General features: G+C 34.8%; 1 protein-coding gene across 7 annotated transcripts in view; it reads right to left on the reverse strand.

Moving 5' to 3' along the window:
• Positions 1-27923, reverse strand: part of GPHN (gephyrin) — a 608842-nt gene that overhangs the window by 133870 nt on the left and 447049 nt on the right. For all 7 annotated transcript variants that reach the window (XM_029951674.1, XM_029951675.1, XM_029951680.1 and 4 more), the window contains one exon: positions 13713-13755. In XM_029951674.1, the coding sequence (XP_029807534.1) occupies positions 13713-13755 (43 nt within the window). The remainder of the gene's footprint in view (positions 1-13712; positions 13756-27923) is intronic.

A 27923-nucleotide genomic window follows, 5' to 3' on the forward strand; every position in this document is an offset into this window, starting at 1 on the left:
CCTATGGTAAATCCCTAGTAGAGCTATTGCTGGGTCATAAGGGAGTTCTATGGATAGTTTTTTGAGGAACCTCCACACTGTTTTCCAGAGCGGCTGCACCAATTTACATTCCCACCAAAAGTGTAGGAGGGTGCCCATCACTCCACACCCTCGCCAGCATCTATAGACTCTTGATTTGTTCATTTGAGCCACTCTGACTGGCACGAGGTGGTATCTCAGTGTGGTTTTGATTTGTTTCCCTGATGATGAGTGATGTTGAGCATCGTTTCATGTGTCTGTAGGCCATCTGGATGTCATCTCTGGAGAAGTGTCTGTTCATGTCTTCTGCTCATTTCTTCACTGGATTATTTGTTTTGGGGTGTGAAGTTTGGTGAGTTCCTTGTAGATTTTGGATACTAGCCCTTTATCTGATATGTCCTTTGCAACTATCTTTTCCCATTCTGTCGGTTGCCTATTAGTTTTCTTGATTGTTTCCTTTGCAGTGCAGAAACTTTTTATCTTGATGAGGTCCCAAGAGTTCAGTTTTGCTTTCATTTCCCTTGCCTTTGAGGATGTGTCGAGTAGGAGATTGCTGCGGTGGAGGTCTAGGAGGTTTTTTCCTACTTTCTCCTCTAGGGTTTTGATGGTTTCCTATCTCACATTCAGGTCCTTCAGCCATTTTGAGTTAATTTTTGTGTGTGGTGTAATAAAGTGGTCTAGTTTCATTCTTCTGCATGTTGCTGTCCAGTTCTCCCAGCACCACCTACTAAAGAGGCAGTCTTTTTTCCATTGGATACTCTTACCTGCTTTGTCAAAATTAATTGGCTGTACATTTGTGGGCCCAGTTCTGGGTTCCCTATTCTATTCCATTGGTCTATGTGTCTGTTTTTGTGCCATGACTAACTAGAATTTAAATAAAACTTTGGGGTAAAAATTGTTTGAGAGGTGCTATTGAAAAAAAAGGAACAAAATCCCAAACATCCAATGGGCTGGATTTTTTGATTTTATGAGGAAATATCCAAAAGAAATTAAGATTCCAAAACTACCTCTAAGAAATTCCTTGGCCAAGGTAAAATAAAGGTGTGAAAAACTTTAAGTAATGTCTTTTTTAGATCCTCCAGAATCACATCTTGAACTTAGTGGATTTTATCCTACTATTTCTCTTTCTTCATCCTATACTTCCCCATTCCCCTCTGCCACATCTCTCCCTCTGGTCCATTCTCCTTCCCTTTTGGCTTGCCAGACTTCCAAAGCTTAGTTACCTCTTGAACTTCCTTCAGAACTGAAAAATGCCCGCTATGGTTGATTTTAAGCTCTATTCTTCCTCTGAGCTGAGAGTTACCAATGATTTTCCAAAGCCTAGAAAGGACAGAATGAAATTTGCAGAGAAAGAATAATTTTAGGAACATATAATCCAGGGCCTCCAGATATATAACAATTAGTTCATTTGTAGTAGAAGCTTGAGATGCAAAAAATTCCATTGGAAGGGTAGAAAAGGAAGAACCTGACTTACATAAGAAACCAGCGGGGTTCAGAAAAGCTATAGAAGTTGGTCAAGGTCTTTTGAAGGTTATTTACAAAGTCTTTCCTGAGAAAGTATTTTAGGCTGTGATTCAGTCTTACAGGCAAAGAAAGCATGAGAACATTGGAGATTTCAGGCAGAGTCTCTTTAACACCTTCAGATAGCACTCAGGAGTAGACCTTAAAGTAGATGTGACTCCTAACTCTCTCCTAGTTTTTTCTTTATAAACTGTCTTAAGACAGAAATAGAGGATTTTGTATGTAAGCAAAAACTAATATGGAAAATAATACCGTTACCAGCCTTCTAGCATCTTGCTGCGTATTTTGAGTCTTAGAGCAACAACAACCAAAAACTCAATTAATGGATGGCCTTCCAGCCAATTGGATGCTTCTATCAGGATCAGTAATCCTGAAAGGAGGAATCTTTTGATAAAGATACTTATAGATACTATATATAAAAAGGACTTTGGAAAAAAAACCTATTTTATCTTAGTTAAGAAACTAAAGGGAAAAAAATGAAGTAAGTCAATGAAGGTGTTCAGAGGGTGAATCATGTGCCCAGTTTTTTGTTCTACCCTTAAATTCCTAGTGACAAATTTCTCTCAGTACTCAAGGACAACGTTACAAAATTTGTTGTTGTTGATACAGGGATACAGTATCAACCGCATCAACCTTAAACTGTAACACTGTTACACGATCTCTCTGTTGAAGTAACAAACCACTTACTGGTGAGCATGTCTAATAATCGTCTGATAGTTCCATACATAACTGTGCACCTTAGATATTTAACAGAGGAATAGTCTTCCCTCCTCTCTGATATCATACCTGCTAACTTGATAGGAGTGTATGATATAAATGAAATTGCTAGATTACATATTCTCCTGATGGTCTCTTCCTTGAAATCCCTTAGGACTCCCCTATGTTTATTTTTTAGAGAGAGAGGGAGAGACAGAGAGAAAGAGAGAGAGAGAAAACACACACAAGTGGAGCAGGGGCAGAGAGAGAGGGAGACACAGAATCTGAAGCAGGCTCCAGGCTTTAAGTTGTCAGCACAGAGCTCAATGTGGGGACTTAAAGTTGTGAACTGTGAGACTGTGACCTGAGCTGAAGTTGGACACTTACCTACTGAGCCACCCAGGTACCTAAAGGACTCCCCTTTTTGTAAAGAGATTATAGCTAATTTGGATATTGATTTGCCTGTACCTTTGTGTCTAAATCAACCCCAAATTGAAAATCTCAAGGAAATGCCAGAACTTTTTCACTTTGTGGGCAAAAATTCAGCTAATATAGGGAGGATTACTGGGAGATTCAAGCCAGCCATCTAAACCTCTACTCCAAAGTACAAAATACTCTCTTAAACTCAAATCTAAAGAAGTAAGCACTAACATGGGTAGGTGAAAGTCAATAGAGAAAAGATTCAACATACTTCATACTTATTCTTGTAACACTTCTATCCTCCCAATCAAAAAGCCCAGTGGGTAAAGATATGGATTTGTTTCGTACATCAGGCCTATAATAAAAGTCATTTCCCCTTTTCATATAGTACCAATCCCCAAACCTCTCTTAGCTTCACTGCCTCCTGAGGCTGCATATTTGACGGTATAGGTTTATGTTCTGTTTTCATTAATGATCGTTTCAGTCAAAAAAATAGTCAATATTTGTTTGCCTTCTAAGAAAATCAACAATATACCTGCACTGTTAAATTCTAAGTGTTTCCAGAAACACTCTACTACTTTTCACAAATCCCCAACCAGGACCTAAAGGATTATATTTCTCTGGGATTGTACTTTTATTCAATATGTAGATAACATTTTGTTGTGCTCTAAAGATGGAGTGAGCCCTAAGACTGTTTCCATTTATCTAATTATGGTTTTAACACACAAAGAGAATAAAGTTTCCAAAGAGAAATTATAATTTTGTCTATAAGGTTATTACCTAGAATATGCTTTGTTTCAAGGAAGTAAATTTCCTACTTCTGATAGAGTAAGGACTTTAAAAAACTTTCCCATGACAGTAACTAAGAGATAATTAAAAGGATTCCTGAGTCTTGCTGACCTACTGCAGGCAATAAGTTCTCAACTTTCCTGAAACTGCCATGCCAAAATAAGACTTAGCTAAGTTTTCAGAAACTGAATCTCTTCCTTGGGTGCTAAACATGAACAAGGCTTTTGAGTTCAAATGAGCTCTTCAGTAACTACCAACCTAATTGTCATAACACTTCATCCCTAGTATATGAATGATCCTTTGTCAGAAGCAAATCTGCCCAGATGGTAGGATTCTTGTGAGCACAGTGGAGATTTCCATTACCTAAAGATAACAGGGTTAATATATGCACTAATAGTAGATATGCTTTTGGGTTATTCCATGATTTTGAAATATTTTGGGAATAAGGTAGGGTTTTTGACCTCAGCAGGAATCCTAATTAAGAATGGTTAGCAAATTATAGAACTTTTAAATGCTCTAATGGTTCTTGAGGAAGTGGCTATTACAAAATAGGAGCTCAAACAAAAGGAGATAATATAGAGGCTAAAGGAAAGGCTTTGATGGTTAATCATGACAGACTACAGACAGCTGTCATTAAGATTACAGCCCTTAGAATACCCCAAGGGACCAAGTGTTTGGTTTAAAAGTTGGCTCCAGAATCAGAAAAAAGGTTCTAGGAGAATTCTCAATGTAAATTGACTGTTGGCTATTTAGTAGCACTAAAAGACCTCAAATGGAATCTTGTAAAAATTTTACATGAAATTACACACCAGTGAAAGAATAAATTTGCCAATGTATATAATTAATATTGGAAAGCTTTACTATATTTCATTTGCCACCAACATAATCCTGGTAAAACTAAAGGTGCAACATGGACAAAAGCCCAAACCTCAGGGTCCTCCAAATGGATTATATAACACTACTCTACAGTAGGTTTTAAATACGCCTTGGTCATTCTTTGCTTATTCTTGGTATGTGTGAAGTCTTTCCTTGACTGTGCACTACAACTCTAACAGAGGCAAAATTTTCTTGATTTTGTGTTCCCAGCCTGGGGCCACAGGCTCCATGATCTCTTTAGTAATGGAGGCATACATTTTACTGGGCCTATTACTACAGCGTTTTGTAAAGCCATGCCACTTACTAAAAAATTTTATTGTCAGTCTCACCCCCAATCTTCAGGAAAGGTACAGAGAAGAAATATAATTTTGAAAATTAAATAAGCTAAACTCTTAAAAGACTCTTAAACTTCCATGGTCTAAGGTATTATCTTTATTACCAATGAGATCAAGTCTTTCTGGGATTCATGAACTCCCCCATGTGAATCAGTAATAGGCCATATATCTAGGAAGATCACTTTTGATTCTAAATTCCACACTGAAAAGCACATAGAGCTAATTATTGCATGGTATTATTCCTGCTGTCTACTAAGTCTCATAAACAGGTGTGTGCTGTCTTTCCATAATACTCTTCTAAACAAGCCTTGCATGACCTAAAACCCAAAGACATGGTCTTTTGGAAGGGACATCAGAGAAAGACAGCTCTGGCACCCCACTGGAGGATCTTATAAGGTACTGTTAGCAATGAGCACAGCAATGCAACTCCAAAGGTTTGATTTTTGTATTCATGTCCCAAAGAGAGATAATCCATTCTTGAATTTGTGGAAAATCTGGGGTGTTTTTAGGAACCTTCTAGAGGCAGATAGTCCTCTGAAAGAGACATCTTCTAACCAAGACCTGTGACCACATGAGATGTAGAGAGCTTTTACCCCAAATCCATAGAACAGGACAACTGACTACCACACTTTAATCCACATTCTTTGGTTCTTTATTTTCATTTTTATTCCCCACCCTGTGCACTTCTCCCTGTTCCCTTAAGGCTTCTTTTAACCATGTCATCTATATTGCCCTATTCTTAACACTGCTCTTTGCATCCTTAATTATTCATTGGTATGTATTTAGTACTCAGCTATTATTTACTTGTAAACTAGCTAAAGCATACAATCAAACTGGTTTGTACATATTTTTTAAAAAAATTTACATTTGAGAGACTTAGAGAGGTAGAGCACAGGTGGGAGAGGGACAGAGAGAGAGGGAGACACAGAATCTGAAGCAGGTTCCAGGCTCTGAGCTGTCAGCACAGAGCTCTATGCAGGGATCAAATGCACAAACTGTGAGATCATGACCTGAGTCGAAGTCAGACTCTTAACTGACTGACCCACTCAGGTGCCCCTGTGTACATTTTTCTTTGGTAGCCACCCAGATTTTTTTGGTTATACTTCCTTGTAATGAATCCATTGCTGTCCTGCATAACTGGATTCAACTATTAGGTGACTTTCTCAGATGAACAACTATGTAACAGGCTAGACGGATGGAAATCCAAAATCTCCTCTTAGATCATACATAGAAGAAAAGGATCTCAGGGATTTTTTTGGTGGAAACTAGCTTTTTTACTTCTTAAAAAATAAGTTTATTTATTTATTTTGGGAGCGAGAGTAAGTGTGAGCAGGGGAGGGGAGAGAGGGAGAGAGAATCCCAAGCAGGTTCTGTGCTATCAGCACAGAGCCCAATGTGGAGCTCAATCTCACAAATGATGAGATCATGACTTGAGCCGAAATCAAGAGTCAGACCCTTAGCTGACTGAGCCACCCAGGTGCCCCTAGAACTAGGTTTTATAACCAAACTTTAAAAGAAATAGAACTACAAAAGAACTAGTGAACAAATGATGTATTATTTGGAGGCTGCCTCACTTTTATACACCTTATAAGTAAGACACTATGTCTCTTTTGTTTTAGATCTACTAAATAATCCCAATATTTAAAATTTTATTGTTGGCACCAATTTATTCTTGACTAGTGGCTCCAAAATGTTATAACATATTTGCTAAGTACATTGGGGTATTTTGGCCGAAATTAGATCTTTGGGTGCTCCCCAGTGACTGGTATTGCATTTGTGGTACAAAAGCCTTCTGGTTATTACTTGCAAACTAGACAAGGACTTCTTATCTTGGCAGACTGATGTCTGCCTTCAGTAGAGTCCCCATGGTCACCCACAGTCCATTTTAGCCTATCTGTTTCTTTTCTCAGAAAAAGACTTTTGGATAACTTTTTAAAAGAGGTAGGAAAAGTAGGTATTGATTTAAGAGTCAAAATCTTCCATACTGTTTGTTCATTAGTGGCTTTATCAATTTACACTCCTACCAACAGTACATAAGGGTCCTCTTTTCTCCACATCCTCTCCAGCATTTACGTCTTATCTTTTTGATGATAACCATTCTAACAGGCATGAGGTGATATCTTGTTGTGGTTTTGAAAATTTCCCTTATGATTATTAAGTGTTGAGTGCTTTTTCATGTACCTGCTGGCTACTTGTATATCTTTGGAAAAATGTTTATTCAGGTCTTTTGCCTATTTAAAAAATTGGATTATTATTATTATTATTGTTATTTTGTATTGAGTTTTTATGAGTTCTTTATATATTTTGGATATTAACCCCTTATCAGATATACGGTTCACAATTTTTTTCTCATTCCTTATATTGTCTTTTCATTTTGCTGATCATTTCTTTTGCTGTGCAGAAGATTGTTAGTTTGATGTCTTATTAAAAATTATTTTTTTATCTTTTTACTTGTCCTTTAGGGGTCATATCCAAAAAATCATTGCCAAGGCCCATGTAAAGGAGTTTTTTTCCCAATGTTTTCTTAATGGAGTTTCATGGTTTCAGGTGTTACATTTAAGTCTTTAATCCATTTTGAATTAGTTTTTTAAGTGCTGTTAAGACAGATGGCAAGTTTCATTCTTTTTACAAGTGCATATCCAATTCCTCCTGACCCCCACATACCATTTATCTTAAGATCTATCTTTTCTCCATTGACTATTCTTGACTCCCTTGTCAAATATTAGTTGGCTATTGATGTATGGGTTTATTTCTGGGCTCCTATTTTAGTTTCACTGGTCTATGTATATGTTTTTATGCCACTACCACACATTTTGATAACTATAGCTTTATAATACAGCTTAGAATCAAGAAGTGATGCCCTCCTCTTTGTTCCTCTTTCTTAGGGTAGATTGGCTATTTGGGGTCTTTTGTGGTTCCACATAAATTTTAGGATATTTTGTTTCCTACTCTGTTAAAAATGCTATTGGAACCTTGATAGGGATTGCACTGAATCTACAGATTGCTATGGGTAATATGGGCATTTTGATAATATTAGTTCTTCCAATCCATGACCATGGGATACTTTCTACTTATTTATATCTTCTTTGATTTCTTTCATTAATGTATCTTAAGTATTTTATTGTTTTGGATGCTGGTATAAGTGGGATTATTTTCTTTATTTCTTTTTCAGATAATTGCATTGTTATTGTATGGAAATGCTACTGAATTCATTGATTAGTTCTAACAGGTTTTGGTGGAGTCTTTAGGATTTTCTATAGATAAAATCATGTCATCTGCAAATATAGACAGTTTTACTTATTTTTCTCTAATTCTGATGCCTTCTATTTCTTTTGCCTGACTGCTCTCTTTAGGACTTCCAGTACTATGTTGAATAAGGTGGTAAGACAAGGGCACCCTTGTCTTGTTCCTGATCTTAGAGGAAAAATTTTCAACATTTTACCACTGAGTATGATGTTAGCTGTGGGCCTGTCATGTATGATCTTTATTATGTTGAGGCTATCATGAATGGATGTTGAATTTTGTCAAATGCTTTTTCTGTGTCTATTGAGATGATTATGCTTTTTCTTTCATTCTATTAATGTATCACAAAATTTATTTGTGTGTATTGAATCATCCTTGCATTCTAGGGATAAATTCCACTTGATCACAGTGAATGATTCTTTTTCTTTTAAAGTTTATTTATTGAGAGAGAGAGGGATAGCGAAAGTAGGGGAAGGGGAGAGAGAAGGGGAGAATCCACAGGGCCCAAACAGCCAGGGCAGAGCCTGTTTTGGGGCGTGAATTCATGAACCATAAAGCCATGACCCAAGTCAAGACCAAGATGCTCAACTGACAGTCACCAAGTGTCCTGTGAATGATTCTTTTAATGTGCTGCTGAATTCAGTTTGCTAGTATTTTATTTAGAATTTCTGAATCTATATTCATCAGGACTACTGGCCTGTAGTTTTCTTTTCTTGTTTTGTCTTTTCCTGGCTTTGGTATTAGAGTGATGTTGGCATGCTTTTGAGGGTGTTTCCTTTTATAAAAATTTTTGGAAGAGCTTGAGAAGGATTGGCATTAATTCTACTTTAAGATTTGGTAAAATTCACCAGTGAAGCCATCTAGTCCTGCTTTTTCTTTGTTAGGAGATTTTGATTACTGATTCAATCTCCTCACTAGTAACAGTCTGTTCATACTTTCTCTTTCATGATTCGATGGCTGACTGTTTCTAAGAATTTTTTCACATATTCTAGGTTGTCTACTTTGTTGGGTGTATGGTTGTTGCAGCTTAACTTTTTATCTCCTGGCTGAGAAAAAGGACTACAAACTCTGATCATAATTCTCACATTTGTGTAGCAGCATTTAGATGTGTGATCTCCTCAGTCCTAAGTGCTGCTATACAGTTGCTGTCTCATCAAATGGTTCAACAAATGATCACCCAATAACAACAACCAACACAAGAGAACTTGACACCTGTGAAGATTGAAACAGCTTCTCTAGACAGTTGATTACAATTGTGATTGCTTAGTGGAGACCTGGATTGACTGACTGATCACACCCTCAGATAGCAGGCTGGAGACTGACCACAAGGAGAACCTTGATACCTGAAATCATCTGTAAGTATACAACTTGCTGTCTTTATTAGCATAACATTACTATTCCACTGTCTTTATAACATAACTGCACTATTCTGGAAAACTATCCCCTAAAAGACAGAAGTTGTAAATAACTTCATTACTCATTCTAGAAACTTCTTAAATAGTCTGCTTGGGATTCTTTCTCCCTCCCTCTCTGGTCTTCCCCTACTTGTGCTATCTCTCTCTCTCTCAAAAATAATAAACTTAAAAAAACAGAAAGTGTCAAAAGACAGTTTACATACCAAGACTCTCAGAATCCCTTGCCTTGCTATGTCCATGATTTTGAGATAATTATATAATAATCCCTATTTAATTTTAATCAAGCTCTACTTTAAAAGATCTGCTTTAAATAAAACTTCAAAAATCTCCTAAGTATCCTGAGTTTGCCCCTTCTTTTCTGAGAAAGTATTAGTTGAGACTATGATTTTGCTGAAGGGGTATTCTCTCTTATCATATGTGATATAAAATTTATAAGAAATACATATTCATTCAGAAGACCAAGATATATTTAAGAATATATCTGAGAATATCTCAGAGCCTTAAGATGAAATGAGTATCTTATTACTAATCATGGTGACTTTTGGACCCAACCCTAAGGCAGGGGGCTGTTTTCCAGGAGGACCCTGTGATTTTTCATGTGATTAAAGGGTTGGAATTTGCAGGGGCACCTGGGTGGCTTAGTTAGTTGAGCATTCAACTCTCATTTTGGCTCATGTCCTGATCCCATGGTTTGTGAGTTCGAGCCCTGCACCAGGCTCTGTGGATAGTACAGTGCAAAAAATAAAGGGTTGGAACTTTCAGTCCCACTCCTCTAACCTCTGATATTCAACCTCTGGCCAATGAATTAGTCAGTCATGACTGTGTAATAAAGTCTTGATAAAAACCCAAGAAGAAGAGCTTTTTGGCCCTTGTTTTATAGAGAGCTTCCACCTGTGGGGAGCGGGAATGCTTCCATGTGCCATGGAGCCAGGCCCCAAGCTCCACAAGGACAGAAGCTCCTTTGTTCTGGACCTTGCCCTATGTTTCTCTTTATATGGTTATTGATTTGTATCCTTTATCATATATTTTAATAAACTGGTATATGAAAGTAAGTGCTCCCCTGATTTCTGCCAGCCACTCTAGAAAATTAATGGAACCTAAGGAGGAGGTCACTGGAACTTCCAATCTGTAGCTGTTTGGTCAGAAGAAAAGGTAACAGCCTGGGGCGTGAAAATGGCATCTGAAGTGGAACATGGAAAGCAGTCTTGTAGGACTAAATCCTTAACCTGCAGAATCTGATGCTATTTCTGAGTAGACGGTGTCAGAATTGAGTTGGAGTCTTGAACATCCTGCTGGTTTCTCAACAGTGCTTTGTGTTATGTGTTGGGGGACACTCCCATCAAATTGGAATTGGGCTGAGACCCCTAAAAGACCACAGGAAGAATAAACTCAGGTTTATTATCAACAGGTTATTTTGATGACATTTTTGAGGAGCCAAAGGAAAATTCTTAATCAGAAAAACATTACCAAAGTTAACTCCTTCTTGGACAATTCTAGACAAATTCCAAGTCCTAAATCTTAGAAGTTAAAACTCTTTTCCTTTCTCTAGGATCTATTGATGATGCTTTGTTTTGACAAATTTCTATATATGTTAAAAAAGAAGTTGATTGGAGGCATATCTTGTTTTATTATATTTCACTTGATTATTGTGCTTTGCAGATACTGTGTTTTGTTTTCTTTTGTTTTTGGTTTTTAACAAATTGAAGGGGTCATGAAATAAAAATATGGCAACTCTACACCAAGCAAGTCTATTGGTGCCATTATTCCAACAACATTTGCTCACTTTAGGTCTCTGTGTTACACTTTGGTAATTCAATATTTCATGCTTTTTCATCATTATTATATTTGTTATGGTAGTCTGTGGTCAATGATTACAACTCATTGAAAGTTCAGAGAATGGTTAGCATTTTTCAGCAATAAGACATTTTAAAATTAAGGTATATACATTTTTTTAAGATATAAGGCTACTGCATATTTATTAGACTACAGCATAGTATAAACATAACTTTTACATGCACTGGGAAACAAAAAAATACATCTGACTTGCTTTTTTTGTGATATTCACTTTATTGTGGTAGTCTGGGACCAAATCTGTAATATCTCTGAGGTGCACTTGTATAGTTTTCTTCACCTTGACTACATTTTGGAAATGTATCCCTCGAAAATAGGCAACTCAGTAAATAAATGAAAAAATGATTATAGTTACCTTGTCTAGAGAGAACTCAGAGAACATGTCATAGAGGAGCTCACACTTGAACAGAGTCTTGAGGATAAATAAGAATTTTCTAGGGGGGGACGCCTGGGTGGCTCAGTTGGTTAAGTGTCTGACTCTTGATTTTGGCTAGGGTCATGATCTTGCGGTTTGTGGGACTGAGTCCCATGGGACTGATCATCAGGCTCTGTGCTGTTAGTATGGGATTCTCCCTTGGGATTCTCACTCTTCTTAGCTCTCTGCCCCTCCCCTTCTTGTGCTCCCTTTCTCTCAAAATAAATAAACTTTAAAAAATGTTTTCTAGGAAAACAAGGGGAACAGATAATTTAAGTAATGGGGGAAAGAGTCCATAAGAATAGAAGAGATAGAACACAGCACTGGGAGAACGAGGAACTGCTAATTGGGTCTATATGACTGTAATATAGTACAAGGCAAAGAATGAAACTAAGGGTGATTAAAGCAGACTAAGCAATGAGATATCGAAGTTAAGAAGTTCAGAGGTAGAATAGCTTCATGGTGATGAAAGAGTATTGGGTGTGGCTATGGGCATGACTATGAGTTTTTCAAGTAGTATTGAAAGGAAAGACCATAAACTTACAGAGAGGTTACAATGTTGGATGGGCTCTCTATGTGGATCTAAATGCTATATGGAGCATGTACATTACTATGACATCCCAAGAAAAGATGATTAGGAAAACCTAGACCACTGTGATGTCTATTCAAAGTGATTAATAGTCTATTAGCCAGTAAGAACATAACTGAAATGAAAGACAGTTCTAACAACAGAAAAACCCATGATAAAGATGAAAGAGGATTCAAAGAAATCTGTTGACAGTAAGAAATTGTTTTTGTTCCTAAGGATCATAATCACTATCAATGGTCCCTCATAGTCTCAGGATCAACAATAAATGGAAATTATATGGTAATCATCATAAATGTCATTTTTAAAGTTCATTTTTCTGTATAGTTTTATTTTAGTGAATATTATATCATTACTTCCCAAACTCAGGTTTCTCTCAACCTTAGATCTTAGTAAGGGATTACAGAATGCTATATGTCTTCTGTTGAAAAGCCTCCCTCAGAGTCACTTGTCTGTCATACACCATGGAAACTTACAGTGGCATACCAGTTAAACATGCTTGCTTGAGTTTATTTTTATACAACTCTAATACAAAGGTCCTGGGCAAACAATTGCAGTGTGCTTGCCTACCAGCTCAAGGGTTTCAAGCTATCATAACAGATTCACAACACAGAAATGGGAAAAATTTACACTAAATAAAATGAAATATGCATTTTTATCTATTTGAAGTTCTCCAATTAGTTTTGTAACTGTTAAATAATATAGACATTCTACTGGAAAATCATCCTGTTTACTAAAATTCCCAGTGGTGTAGGTATGCAATAGATCCATTTAGTTATGGTCGACCTGTACTTCATTTCTTGATAAAGATCAGGGAGAAGACAGGATGATATCATTAATTTTAAGTGACAGAGAACAATATTAAATTATTAGCATTTATATAGTACTTTTTTTTAGGATCCCAAAACTTTTAAGGCACACCTCCAATGTTACATCATTTCAAGGATACAGGTAAGGAAAAGCTATGTACAGTTTCTTTTTATAAGATAGAAAAATGAGTAATAAACAAAGTTAAATTACTTCCAAGTTAATGTTATTAGTGATCAAACAAAAAAAATAAAATTAAGATTTCTTCATCCTGTTTCATGGCACTATGTTCTAAAACATGCTGCTTGTGAAAGTACGATATTCCAGGAATGAATTTGTATTTACAAAATGATTATGACTCTTCTTAAGAGTCATTTGCTGTTTTTAAAGTTAGATTCTTACAGTGGATTTATATTACTATTTTCAGTTAGTCTCTTTTCAAATAATTTTTGGCAGTGGGGCAGTTAAAGAGGGTTCTCTTCATAGAATCACTGAGGAACTCATTACTACCTCAATTAGAAGTGCTATCAAAATTCTGCTCTCAGCTTCCAGAAATAACTGGAATGAGGGAAATATCCACTAATATATTGATAATATTCTTAGGAGGTAAAAACCCTAACATTTACACAAACTATCCCCAAATGCTCGTATTCATTCTTTTACCATAATGTTTTTAAGCTTTCTTTCCTGTTGAACCACAGTTTAATTCAGTAGTCCATCTGAAATGATGACATACTTACTGGCTCTGAGAATGTTCTCCTTGCTGCTGCACCTGGACTGGACCTGCAAAGAGAGCATAAACTCAGTAATTTAGGGCTCAAAACACAGATAGCCAGAGATGTATAAATACTTAATGGGCAAGCTCCTGAGGTTTAGGAGCAAAGGCTCAATATATCTCAGATATCATAACATAGTAGTAAAAATATATTACATATGTTTCCTATTTTTTGTCTTTTTCTTAGTGTAAAGAAACAGTAGACTTCTGGAAAAAAATTGGGGGTACAACATTATAAAAGGGACAGAGGCAAAACCAAAGGCAATTTTTTACTGATGTGCATTGAAATGAATATATGGAAAAAAAGTGTTACAACAAATTCAGGTGTGAATACAGATCCCTAATCTTAAGGCACTGTGATAACTCTTGACTAGATTAATAATGCAATTCAGGTAATAAAGTTGTAATAAAATATTTCATTGTAGTAATTTTAGTTATACACATTGAGAAGGGGAAAAGAGAGAAATCCTCATATACAATATTTATATGTGATTCCAATGACTTTTGTTACTTATTGATTATAATAGTTTCAATTATAATATTGGCTATGAAAGATGCCTTTGTTGGGAGTCAATAAAACTGAACTCATTTATTTACCAGTTCTTAAGTGTGAATAGAGTTTATCAATCAGAAACCCTTATGGTTTGATTCAAATAGTTGAAGTCAAAGCATAACATTCTTTTAAATGTTACAAAAGTGGTCCATTGGATGGCATCAATGTTTGTCAATATCTGAGGACACTGTATTTAACTCACACCTCTTTTTTCCCACTCCCCAGCAGCTTGCCCCAAATAAATATATATACAACAAATTAATTTCTATTGCTTAACACAATCTACTATTGTAATGAAACAACTTATGAAAGAAATGTTGCAACTTAGGGTGGGTTATGGTTGTCCTTCCCTGAAAAGAACAATTGTTAATGTTTAAAGAAACAACAATAAAAAAATCACAAACATACATACAAGAAAAACACACGCACACACACACCAAAAAAAGGGAAAAAAAAGGGAAAAATAATTCCAGATGTTAAATATTCCCTTTTGGCCCAGATTGTTTAATTAGTTTTAAACTATACTAGAATGAAGAAGCTAATCTGGAAGATAATATTCTTATATTCTTTTACTCAGAAGTTTTATTGGAAAACAATTATGGACCAAATGGGAAAGGAAGTTAATTAATGACTACTTAAAAATACAGAGAGGAAGACACAAGAGTGAGAAAAAGAAAAAGAAGAAAGGAGAGGTTTGGGGAAGTAAGTCTAGACAAGAGAAAAGAAAGTATGGGTTTATAGAAGGGGACAATATGTGAATGCAAAATGTTCTGTTATTTCTTAAAATTCATACTAAGAGGGTAAGAATCTCTAATGAACTTGCTGCAAAATAAACAAGCAAGTTTGCATACCATGGAATGAAAATAGGTGTAACTCTACCACTACAGCCTTAAAGGAGAAAAGAAACAAGAACTAATAGACAAATTAATAGACAAGGTTAATAAAGAGATAAACTACATTTAAAAAAGCAGTTCAGGGAACACAAGAGAAAGCTAATAGAGTGAGAGAAAAATCTGGGAGAGAAGGAAAAAAAAAGGGATAATGTTGAAAGACAAAAACAGAGTTCAAGGAAGTCAAATGGAAGTCAAGGAAGTCTTCAACAAGATGTAGAAACAGAAGGAGCCCAAACCCATAGCGCAAAGCAATGTTTGCGAATGGAAAGCGGCTCCTTTGATCAGTAATAGTTACTCTTAAGTCGTAGCCTCTATTCCTCCAGAGTTCATCTTTAAGCCCTTCCAATCTAGAGTGGAGCTAGTGTGTGGATAGAAACAAGAGATTTATAATGAACAGAAAATTGTCTCATCAAATGTTTCAACAGATTTATATAATGTCTAAATGGAAATGGTGGTGAAGAACTAGCTGGCTTTACCCAAAAGTTGAACCAAACCAAAACAGCAACAACAAAAAAACCCCTCTTCCTGCCTTAGGTGGCTTAAAAAATTAAAAAAAGTTGTTCATAGGATGAATTTAATAATGAAACCCAAAGTCTTGTTTTGTGGCACCTAAGTTCAGAACTATATATATCAGTTTTGGAGGAGAAATTTGGGTGATAAGAAACAATTCAGTCTCTGAAATGTGAGTATTCATTTCAGTTCACAAACTGCCAACAGCAGTATAGCCAATGTTGTCTCATTTATATTACATTGGCTATTTGACCTAGATTAAATCAATGATTACACATATTTCTTTACTTTGATGATCTTGAGTAGATATGAAAAAACAGAGAAAATTAATTTCAAGGAATTTAAAATAGATATGCAAAAGTGGATGCCCCTCTCTCTCATACCATGAAACTGGTCACCTTTATAATATTTACCTAATTTTACAAAATCCCAATATGAAGATTTTACCTAATTAACAATGTAATGGGATTTACTTGAAAGAATAAAATAAAAAAACAATTGCTGTTCTTATTCTCATATATATGGACTAGATAGAAGGTAGCACAGGTCTGTCCCAAGTTTTACAGTTCACTGTTTGTTTTTTATTTTTTTATTTAAAAAATTTTTTAAAAAATCTTATCCTGGTTTTTTAGTCAATGGAAAAAACAAAAAACATAGGGACATCTGAAAAACAAAATAAAACCGAGACTTTGACCTAATACTAAATTTGCTGGGGATTAAAAATGAAAGGTATGGTGCTGGACTATCTATTACTTATTTTATTGGATTATGTTATTCTACTACAATTAACACCTAATTTTACAGTGTTGACAACCCTCTTTCAACTAGAATTAAACTAAAATAATTCTAGTTGAATTATTATATTACATTATTATATTACAGTCAATAGGAGAAAAGAAAAACAGAAGAGACTTACTGAAAACATAGGTATTCATTTACTAATCAAGACTGCTTTCAGACATCAAATAATTCATTTAATTCATTTCAACATGTGTTTACATATGTAATATAATTTTTGCTGAGGATCACACTGTCCACTAAGAAATCTTAAGCCATGAAACAGAAAACAAAATGGGGGAGAGCATGTAATAAATGGGAAGGAAAAAAAGTGAAAATGCTTTAAACAAAGCTGAGAAAATTTTAACAAACAACCACAGTCTTTAAATACAGTTAGAGAAGTGACTTACCTTATGCTTAGGTCATAACAAGAATAGCACAGTGTTTAAAGTCAGCTCTTCATTATGGGAGGTACAATTGAAAGCCATAGGTTATAATAACATGAATTGCTACACAGAAATGAAGACTTTTTCAGCCCAACATGAAAAGCTAACTCTTATGGGATAACATTTCAAGTTATGCAGCATGAAGAACAATTGAGGGGGTAAACATCAAAACACATGAATCTCACACCAGTAAGAGAGATAGTTCAATCTCTTGGGAACACAGAAAATTTAACCTCTGACTATATAGTCTGTGACACATAAGGGAAGGCACATCACTCTAACACTGAAAGATGCATGCATAATGTATAACCATCCACGGACAAGTCTCCCCACGCCATCCCCCTCATACACACACAAAACCATTAAGAACAGGGAAAAAAATGTAGTGCCAAGCTGTTATGAAGAAAGCAGGACACACGGAAGCGCAGCAGTGGTCATGTGATTTGAGAGGTGTTCTTCCCTTAAACCATCCCATCACCATGCTTATTTCAAAGAAGCCAGGAAAAGACCCCCTTCAATGCTGCAGTAGCTATGAGCCCCCAGCTTGAAGCTAGTGTGTGGAATTTTGATCACCGTTCCCTGCGATGTCAGGGGCTCTCCAGTGGAAGCCAGATGTGTAACGCCAGTTAGTGGGGTAGAATGTGTGAATAACAAATATCCTTTCCCTTCTGCATTTCACAGAAGTGAGGGAGGAGAGAAACAAATAAAATAAAGCCCATGTTAAGAATAGGTTCATAACAATATAAAGATGTATAAATATTAAAATGGAGATTACATTTGATTGCATGTTAGCACAACTCAGGTTACATAAAAACTGCCTTGATTTGCTGCTCACCAGGCTAATTCGTATTCTTTCTCCTTGCAAATATTAGGAATAAATCTATATAATATGGCTCATACTGAAAAACTCTGAGCAATTGGTCAGATGGGGTCAAAGTCAAGAACTAAAGAAGTTGTCTCTGATGGACATTAAGAAAGCCCTTTCTTTCTATTTTTAGCATCATTTTCCTGGCCAGCAGTCACATTTTAAATTAGAAATTAAGTTTCTGTATATCTGCTTACTTATGTAATTTGAGAAATTCTATGGCAGTGGGTTAGAAAGACAATTTAAATTTTAATCTTACATTTTAAAAGGCAAACCGCAACGAACACTACCTATTTAGAAATTGTTAACTAAGTTTCCTATGTATTCTTCTTTACCATCAATAAAACTTATTTTAACATGGGTTATTCCTGTTGATAATAGGGTATATCAGCTCATTAGGAAAAAACTTTAACTTTGCTTTCCTATTATTGATGATAGTAGTTAACTTCATGTATTTTTGATTTATGTGTGGCATGAAATTTAGATTTTTAATAATGCAAAGATTATTCGCATTACTTATATTACCATTTCCTTTCCCTCATCTATTCTTAGCAGGCCAGAATATCCTTCCCTTCCCTTTAGCATTTTTTTATTATTTTAGGCTCTAGGCCCTCCTTTAATCTCCGTTTCCTTATGGGGGAAATAAAGATTGTTAAAGGGCTCAAAGGAAGTAAGACATGTAACAAGGATTTTAAGCTATAAAGGTAGAAACAAATGTCAGTTATAGTATGATCAATGGAGGCACTGAGAGTTGTAAAATAACTGTAATTATGCCCTCCTCATTGTAACTTAATCATCAGCTCAAAATGGAGGCAAATTCTTCTTTTTGAAGCCAAAACAGAAAATCCATGTACAGTTATATGCTTTTAAAGAGAGATTGACCAAAAGTTTTTGGAAATGTCATATTCATATGGCCATACATATTGGCAGAAATGCAAGCTTTATATATATAAATAATACATACATATGTGTAAAGAATATATAAAATCTGCGGCTTGCAGAGAAGTCTGAACTAGTTCCTCTAGAATATTCCTTGTACTCTTGAGCTTTTAGACTAAATGAGCTGTTTCCGCTGTCTAAAATAGCCTTCATTGATCTTCTGATCCAAATAATACTTGTCCTTTAAGATCTAGCTTAAAATGTGCCAGCTGCAAAAACTATTCCAAAAGTTCCTCAATCAGAAGTTATTTCTTCTTTTCCTAAATTCTTTCTTTTTTAATTAAAAAACATTTTTTAACGTAGGCTCCATACCCAATGTGGAGTTTGAACTCAAGACCTGGAGATCAAGAGTCACATGCTCTACCTACTGAGCCAGCTAAATGCCCCATCCTAAACTCTTTTAACTTCTTTATGGAAATACAATTTACCTACCATAAAATTCACTCATCTAAAGTATACAGTTTGATGAATTTTAATAAATTCACATGGCTGCATAACTATCACCACAATCTAGTTTTAGGTTTACCTAAATTCTTAAAGCCTCTTATCTGAACTTCTATTATTAGAGTTACCATAGTTACTCATATTCCAATTATTGATGTGGGTCCCCAAATATACTACAGGTTCTTGGAGGGAAAGGATCTGACCTTAATTTTCTTTATATTTCTTACTATATTAAATATAGTGCTTTGTACAGAGTAAGCATTTGCTAATTAATGTTTATTTTGTAGTAGTCATAGTTTTTTCAAACTCAGAAGATTAAAATTTATTTTTTTATAGTACAAGTATGATCATAGCCTCTCCTATACTACTGCAAAAATGATTTTTGCTTAGCTGGGTGGGCTCATGTTAAGAAATACAAAATAAAAAAGCATATGGATTATAGCTAAGACATATCTGAGTTCCCTACAGAATGATCTTAAGATTTTGGAAAATACCTTATTATTAATATTATTTAAGGTTAATCCAATAGTACCACCTGAGTTCAATAATGATTATTTATTGAAAGGTTTTAGCTCAGGTTAAGCAGACTCCTTATTTTCTAAGAGAAAAGGAAATTCTATATCTTATATGGTCAGGTCACTAGAATGACAGAGATGACAGAGATGTTTGATGTAGCATGGCTCTTTGACATTGATTTTTCTATCCTATTTAACTTATTTAAGAGTAGTTTACCTCTGAAAGAACAAACTTCTTTGAATACCATTTACTCATAGAAGCAAAACTTAAGATTAAGGATAGAAAAAAAGGACCTCATTGGCATTTACTTAGATTACTTGCCTCTTTAGCCTACCCAGAAACAGAAGAAAAGTTTAATTTAAACATTAAGCCAACAATGCTACAATCTCAGACTTTTAAGTGCTATTTCTTTATCTTCTCAATTCTTATATCAAAAATGGAGAATTGGTTTAGAAAAGCTCCTTCCACAGTTCTATTCATTCATCACCTTATCTGGATAAATTAGGGTGCAAGTATTTGATAGGGTACATCACCTTATCTGGATAAATTAGGCTCATCTGAGCCTAATGACAATTCATTTGTAATTAATTAGATTTATGTTACCATAACACATATTCCACTGAGGAACTCAGAGTTTTGCTTTATGACATGAAAGGCAGCATGATAAAAAGAATGTCCTTTGGATTCTAGTGGTATGGTTTCCGATATTGGTTTTTTCTCTTCTTAGCTGTGTGACCTTAGACATGACATTTAACATCTTGGAGTTTTAATTTCCTTATACACAAAGTGGGGGAAATTAAGTAGGATATTGTTTGTGAAAGTGAAAACTATTATAAATGAAGAAAAGCAATACAAGACCAAATCATTATTATTATCCTTATGTAGATTTTAAAGTCACTTACATTTACTTAGGTAGAATCTGAGGTATAATGAGAATAAAGAATTTGCTCCATATCATGCCACGAGTCAGCGACAAATAACAGACTATAATTGCCAATTTCTAGACTAAAACTTCAGGAAAAGGCTGAGTTAAAGTCAAGTTATTTCTGCAAGGATTAATCTAATGCTGTGGTGTATGCTTTTACTCAATTCTATAGGACTTACTCAGTTCCCTCATCTGCAAAATGAGGATGTTTCCAGGGGTTTCAACTAAGAATGACAGAGGGATGATAGGAGCCCTTGAGAGAATCTGTGGATAAAAGGGGTCCACTCACTGGGCTGGAGAACAAATATTAAAGTTTTTATATTCACCAACTTAACTAAATTTTATTAACCTCTTTCATTATGAAACCACAGTAATATAAGCAGAATCTATTGCTTTGAAGTATTATGGCTATCTTAAAATACTGTTCGTATTCACCAAGATTTCAAATTAGTCTAATGACTTGCTGCTAGATCTTGTTATTTAGTGCATTTTGAAAAAGGCAGTATTATTACACGATTTGTTTTTATAGATATTTTGATAATGATTTTAATTTAATTAGTTTTCTTTGTAATCCTACATATTCTATCTTATATATTTAAAAGTACTTTTCTGAAAATAAGTCTGCAGGCTTTGCCAGATTCCCAAATGGCTCCATAGGAGAAAAAAGGTTAAAAACTTTGAAACAGACTATTTCCAAGCTTCCTTTTATCTCTAGGATTTTGTTGCTCTAAAAGTCTTTCCTATATCTATCTGCTGCTCATTAGCAAATCATATATAAAATAAGTTTTTCTTTTTTTGAAAAAATTATATGAAATTGGTAATGAAATTAACCAATTGCCCATTTAATAGCTCATATAAGAACAAAAAGAAAGATAGATATGAAAAAGTTATGAGCTCAAAAGTTTCTGCTTCGCTTGCTCTTTTCCTATTGGTTTAGATATTTAAATAATTGGAATAATCATTAAAAGTTATCACATTTAAAACTCCCTAACAAAACACACACACACACACACACACACACACACACACACACACACACACTTATCCACAACTAATTATTCTTTCTACTTTCAGTCATGTGATAAACATAGATAAGAGTAACAATGCTATTATCTATGTTTAACATAAGCCTTTTCAGACACACAGACAGTATCTGTAAGCAATACAATTTTACAATCTTTTCCAGAGGACTATTTGTAAATGTTTCCCCACTGTTACATGAATTATTATGGTCTTAAATTCCATTGAGCTTACTTAATTTATAGGTAAACATAAAGAATTCTTCTCAGTATTGACTTCTTCTAAAAGAAGCTGTAACTATAGCAGGTTACACAGATGGTGAAATGAATTATAATTAACACTGAAAATCAAAGCCTCTTTATGCTGTTTTATAGGTAGCTTGGTGAGCTCCTCATTCTCAAAGAAAATATTACGATATGCAGAATACAACTAAGAACTTAACTGGTTATCACCATAAGTCAAGGAAATACAAATTCAAATATCAATGTACTATCAATGTTCTTAATGTACTATAAATAAGGCTTTACTTTTAATTGAGTCACTCACAATGATTTTTTAGAAAATTGCAACTCCCAGGCTGGTCTCTGTTTGGTACCAATATTTTTGAGTTGATGTTTGTTCTGAGAATTCTGATGTGGATTTTGATAAATATGAGAAATATATACTACCTAATTTTACACGTATGTAAAACTAAATTGAATAAACTAGTTTTTGACTGGTAGGGATTTCAGATTATTCTTGACATCATTCCCCAATCTTTAGATGAATAATTAATTACTTTATAGAGTAACTTATCTTCACTCTAGAGATGACAAAGCAAGGGTTGTTACTGGCTTTAGATCAAACAGTAAAGTAGTAATGAAACTTATCTTTCCTGACTTCCACGTTTATTTCTCTGTATACCAGTAAATGACCCTAACTTTCTAATCTACCAGGGACAATCACTGCATTCCTAAACAGACCTTGAATTTTCATTGTCTTTTGCCCTTGACTATTTCTTGTAGCAATAAGAACCACTCAGAATAGGCATGTGGATGTAGGAGTGAAGGAAAACTGGTACGATGAAAAGCAGTTTGGGGAGTAGCCCCCTGGAGACAGACTGCCTGGATTTCAAACTTGACTCTACCATTATTAGCTGTATAACAGTAGATAAATTATAATCTCTTTCAGGTCTTTGTTTTCTTATATATAAAATAACAGTAATACTTATAGGATTTTTATGAAGAAAGTGAGACAATATGTGTCACGTGTTTGATTATAAGAATTTTGCCCAGTGTGAATGGTATATGGGTGTTAGGTGCTACTATGTTTGTTTTTGTTATTTTTGTTTGGATGATAAACTGGACCTGTAATTCAGAATGTTAGCTAATTTTTTTTGCTAACAAGAGCAACAAAAGTTGCTCTCAAAAATAAGATCAAGTAAGATTAGTTCAAGTATCTGAATAGAAAGTTAAAAAAAACCCATGAACTTTATGGATTTAGGAACTGGAGCCTAAAAGATGGATATAGTCAATAATATCAAACTGAATTATTTAGCATTTATAATTATTATCATTTTCTAGCACTTCTGAAAGAATGTCACATTGGCTTTCATTAAACATGAGTTTTAAGATACTGAGTTTTTAACTAGCTATAATATTCCCCTTGGTTTTCATTTAAGGATAGCAGAAGATACTGTAGGCAAGAAACCTTTTCCCTTCTTCTTTTCTAGGTTCTTTGGTTGGTCTAATAATTAAATCGGCATAAGACAGATTAACAGGAGAAAAACATTTAATTTTGTATGAACAGAAGCCCCAAAGGCATGAGACTCAAAGAAGTGACCAGAATAGTCAGCTTTTATATCTTGGAGACAAAGAAAGAATAAATCTCTGAAGAATTGACAGGACAAAAAGGTTTGGAGTTGGGTTAGTAAATTAGTGAAGAAGCAACAAGGCTTGTTTGTATAGCTTCTTGGAGCTAAATTCCCTATTGCTAGTGGTAAGGATGCCTTCAGCCGTTCGGGTACAGGGAGGGTGCTTTCACATGGGAGATTTATTTCTGCTTTCAGGGGGACAAAGGAGAGTTAGACGTCCTTCTTGAACTGGCTGTTTCTTAAGTAACTTTAACTCAAAATAATCAATATGCCATATTTTGTGGTGGCACATAAGGGGGAGCAGAATATGCCTTTCCAAAATGTACCTTTTGGCATAAAGATTTTTTGAGTTATTTTGAGAAACACCAGACACAGAAGAAGTTCTGAAAACATAGAACTTACTCTTTAGTAAAGAAAATTAACATTTATAAAAGAAATATATATTTACAAGGTTGTCTCCCTCTCTGTACCTGAAGAGAATATTATCAATGGAAAAGCCATGGATATAAATGTTTAATAAACCATACTCTTACTTACTGTGTTTTTTCTGTAACCTCCTCATAACGTGCCTCTCTGCCTCCGTTTAGTTTTGTCTTGGCTAAAGATGGTATTTAAGTTGGTGGTTTAGGCTATTTTGGGGAGTTACTCTCAGATATATATGAGGTATACATGTTAAAAAACTTCTGTTTGCTTTTCTCTTATTAATCTGTCTTTTATTATGAAAGGTTTTAGCCAAGGACTCAGAAAGGTAGATGGGAAATTATTTTCCTCCTCTAACACATTCTTAAATGTTATGTCATATCATTTACTTATTCATTAAAAAAAAAAACCAATTACTGCTTCTACTGAGTATAATACACCCTATAAGAATTGGCTACATAATTTTCCTTTCTCACTCAAAGGTTGCTGTACTGCAGTTTTTAGTTTTCTAAATATTTAAAGAGCACAATAAGGCACATGGTAGAAATATAAATGCAAAGGTATTTCTATACTATATTAGTAAAGCAGTAATGGGTTAGAAAATGTTTAGGATGTTCCTTTGTGGACTGGAGATAACCAAATTTTTGCAGTATACTGCAACCATGTGTGGTATATACTATGTTAATCAAGCCTGTTATGATCTAACCAAGTAAACAGTTTACAGATATAGTTGATATTATTAGACTCTTGTTTACATTATATATGTCCTTTCCATTTTCTCTGAATTCTCAAGTTTTGGATGTCTAGGCTAAATCAAATGGAAAAGGAGAAAATCCACTGCCATTAAAATTAAATGTTTTGCTTATAAAGAAGGGATAACTGTGTTAGAAGTTAATTAAAAAAAACGGTAAACTCATGACTCTCATACAAACATAAAATGAACATATGTCAAAGATTTTTATCTAAGTGTTAAAAAGAGAACCAGAAAAATGTTCCAAATGGTTCAAAACAGAATAAGAAAACCACACACACATGGGCCATCAGGAAGGTTGATAAAAACTTTCAGATCAATTGAACAAAAATCTGTTGCATCTCCAAATAGACATAATGTTTATTTCTATGGATTAAAATAATTTCCATGGCTATTTACACACTACAATTTAGTGTTATACAATAGTTCAGACAAAGAAAGGAGAATATGACCCAGAAAGGTGCCCTAGACAAGACGGCCAAAAGTAATTCTTATCTATTTCAAAGTCTTTCACAATTTTAGCCGAGAAATTTTTGGCCTGGAAGTGTCTATTAATAGAATTTGTCTATTAATTGAATTCTAGTGTATTTTTGAGGATGTCCCCTAGTGTACACCTTTGGTTTTTAAGATTGTATGAAATACCTACTGTAGGTCACTTTTAAATGGACTGCAGAATTTGATTTGATCATAGTATTAAAATAGTAGTTTACCATCAGGATGAAGAAGATAGGTAAGATTATTTTAGATGTGTGCAAATATTTATTTCAAATTAAGCCTGATAGCTGTAGGTCCAGGAACATGTGCTAATTTGATCTGCTAAAGCTGAGGACTTATACATGCAATGAATCCTTCTTTAAGTAGACAAAAAATATAAAGTAAGTTATGCTTACTACAGACCTTGGAGAAATTACTTAACTTTTCAAGCATTAGTTTCCACATGTTACAAGAATCAGGATAATAATAATAACACTCATTATCTGAAAAAAATACTTCTTGAGCACCTACCCAATGCCAGGCTTAGATCTAGGTGCAGGGTAAAACATCAATAAGATTGACAGGGACCTTGCTGTCATGGAAATTACATTCTAATAGGAGTAGACAGATAAACATGTAAACAGTTTAATATGTAAATAAGATAGTTTCAGCTAGCAATAAATGGTTATGGAGAAAATAAAAGATAGTAGAGGGATTAAAAAGTGATTAGTGATAAGGTAAAACTATTTTATTTTGTTTTTAAAATTTTTATTTAATTTTGAGAGAGAATGTCAGAGAGAGAGAGAGAGACAGAGAGAAAGAAAGTGGGGGAGGGGCAGAGAGAGAGAGAGAGAGAGAGAGAGAGAGAGAGAGAGAATCCCAAGCAGGCTCCATACTGCCAGCACAGAGACTGACATGGGGCTTGATCTCATGAACATGAGATCCTGACCCAAGCTAAAATCAAGAGTCTGATGCTTAACCAACTCAGCCATCCAGGCGCCCTGTGGGTAAAGCTATTTTAGATAGAGTGGACAGAAAGATTTCTCTGAATAGGTGTTCATTTGAGTTAGATCTGAGACATCCAGAGGAAGATCAAACAGAAGAACTTCCCAGATTGAGGGAATAGCTAGTGGTATGTAAGTGCTCATGCTTTGTGAGTTTCCACCTCACCGGATTATTTTGAAAATTAAATAAACTAATGCAGGTAGAATATTTTGTCTATACTTGACTTTAATGAAGGATAAATACGTTATCTCTCTTGATAATAGCAGAGGTGAGAATGATAATGGCTATGATATTTATGATACCAATGATCGAAAGTCAGGTACTGGAACTACTCTCCTCAATCTGTAGTCTGGAACTGATCAAAGAAGAGTGTTGTAATTTGTCAGAAAGGCCAAGGATTGGTAATGAAGAGAGACAGAGTTTGTGTTTAGACTTATGGTTCCACCTAAGTGGTATATAAAAATGCCTTTCGGAAATAATACAGTATTTCATAAAAATCAATGAGGTTATCTCTGATAAAATAATTATATTTTTGATTGAAGTTTTACTATACATTTCTGCATAAAAGCTCATATGATACCATACTGTTATTAATCTGTGATAGCTACTATACTTGTTAGTATTCTCCAGACAGTGGATCTATACTTAATTAGAAGTGTTGAAGCATTTTCAAAGTTTATTTAAAAAATGTATCACATAGGCAAACTAATGAAAACTGAGTTATAAAAAAATGTCTATGCTTAACATTCATCAATACCCATGTTCAAATCATATTACACTTCATTTGGAACAGAACAATGTTATCAATAATGCCAGGGGTGTTTTGGTTCAGTATTAGTTCTATTTGTTACTTTTGCATTCCTGTTTTGTTCCTTTTGATTTCCTATATATTCCTAGTATAGATCTATACTAGGGTTTGGCTGGGATAGAAGCAGGTTTTGAGATCTCTCTTCTAATTCTGGCCAGTTTATTTTATTGCTGTCTCAGTGCAATAAAGAGGAAAATGATCATGTGTGTGTGTGTGTGTGTGTGTGTGTGTAATTTGTGTATATACAAATATACATACAACACACACATATGAATATATATGTATATATACACACATACTTAGTATATAAACAGCTTATTGAAGGAGTTCAGAACAAATATCCTCAGTGTGCCACTTAGGCATGGACTGTTTTGAGCTGAAGGCAATCAAGACCCAGTGGGCTCAAGCAAAACTTCTGTCTCTCCCTTAACTACCTAGAAGAATTTAAATTGGAGGTCTTTCTCAGAATGAGAGTTTTTACGTTACATAAATTTTATCTGAGTGACTTATGTGTATGGCAGGGAAAACATCTAATTACCAAACATCTGCCCTTCTTATTGCCCTGTGAATTGCCTTCCTTCCTTTTGAAGCCCAAGCCCCTATCCCATTCCTTAGCTCAGGGTGGCATAAATACCTCATTTTACATTTCTGACTTCAAACTTTTTTTTTTTTAATTTTTAACGTTTTTATTTATTTTTGATACAGAGAGAGACAGAGCATGAGAGGGGAAGGGGCAGAGAGAGGAGACACAGAACCGGAAGCAGGCTCCAGGCTCTGAGCTAGCTGTCAGCACAGAGCCTGATGTGGGGCTCGAACCCACAAACGTGAGATCTGACCTGAGCCGAAGTCGGAGGCTTAACCGACTGAACCACCCAGGCGCCCCATCAAACCTTTTCTATATGTTAAATTCTCTTATTACAAAATTCAAATTTTCTCCTGTTAATCTGTCTCATTTCTTTTTAAAAAATGTTTATATAT

This window comes from Suricata suricatta, chromosome 9 (genome assembly GCF_006229205.1).
Source record: "Suricata suricatta isolate VVHF042 chromosome 9, meerkat_22Aug2017_6uvM2_HiC, whole genome shotgun sequence".
NCBI lineage: Eukaryota > Metazoa > Chordata > Mammalia > Carnivora > Herpestidae > Suricata > Suricata suricatta.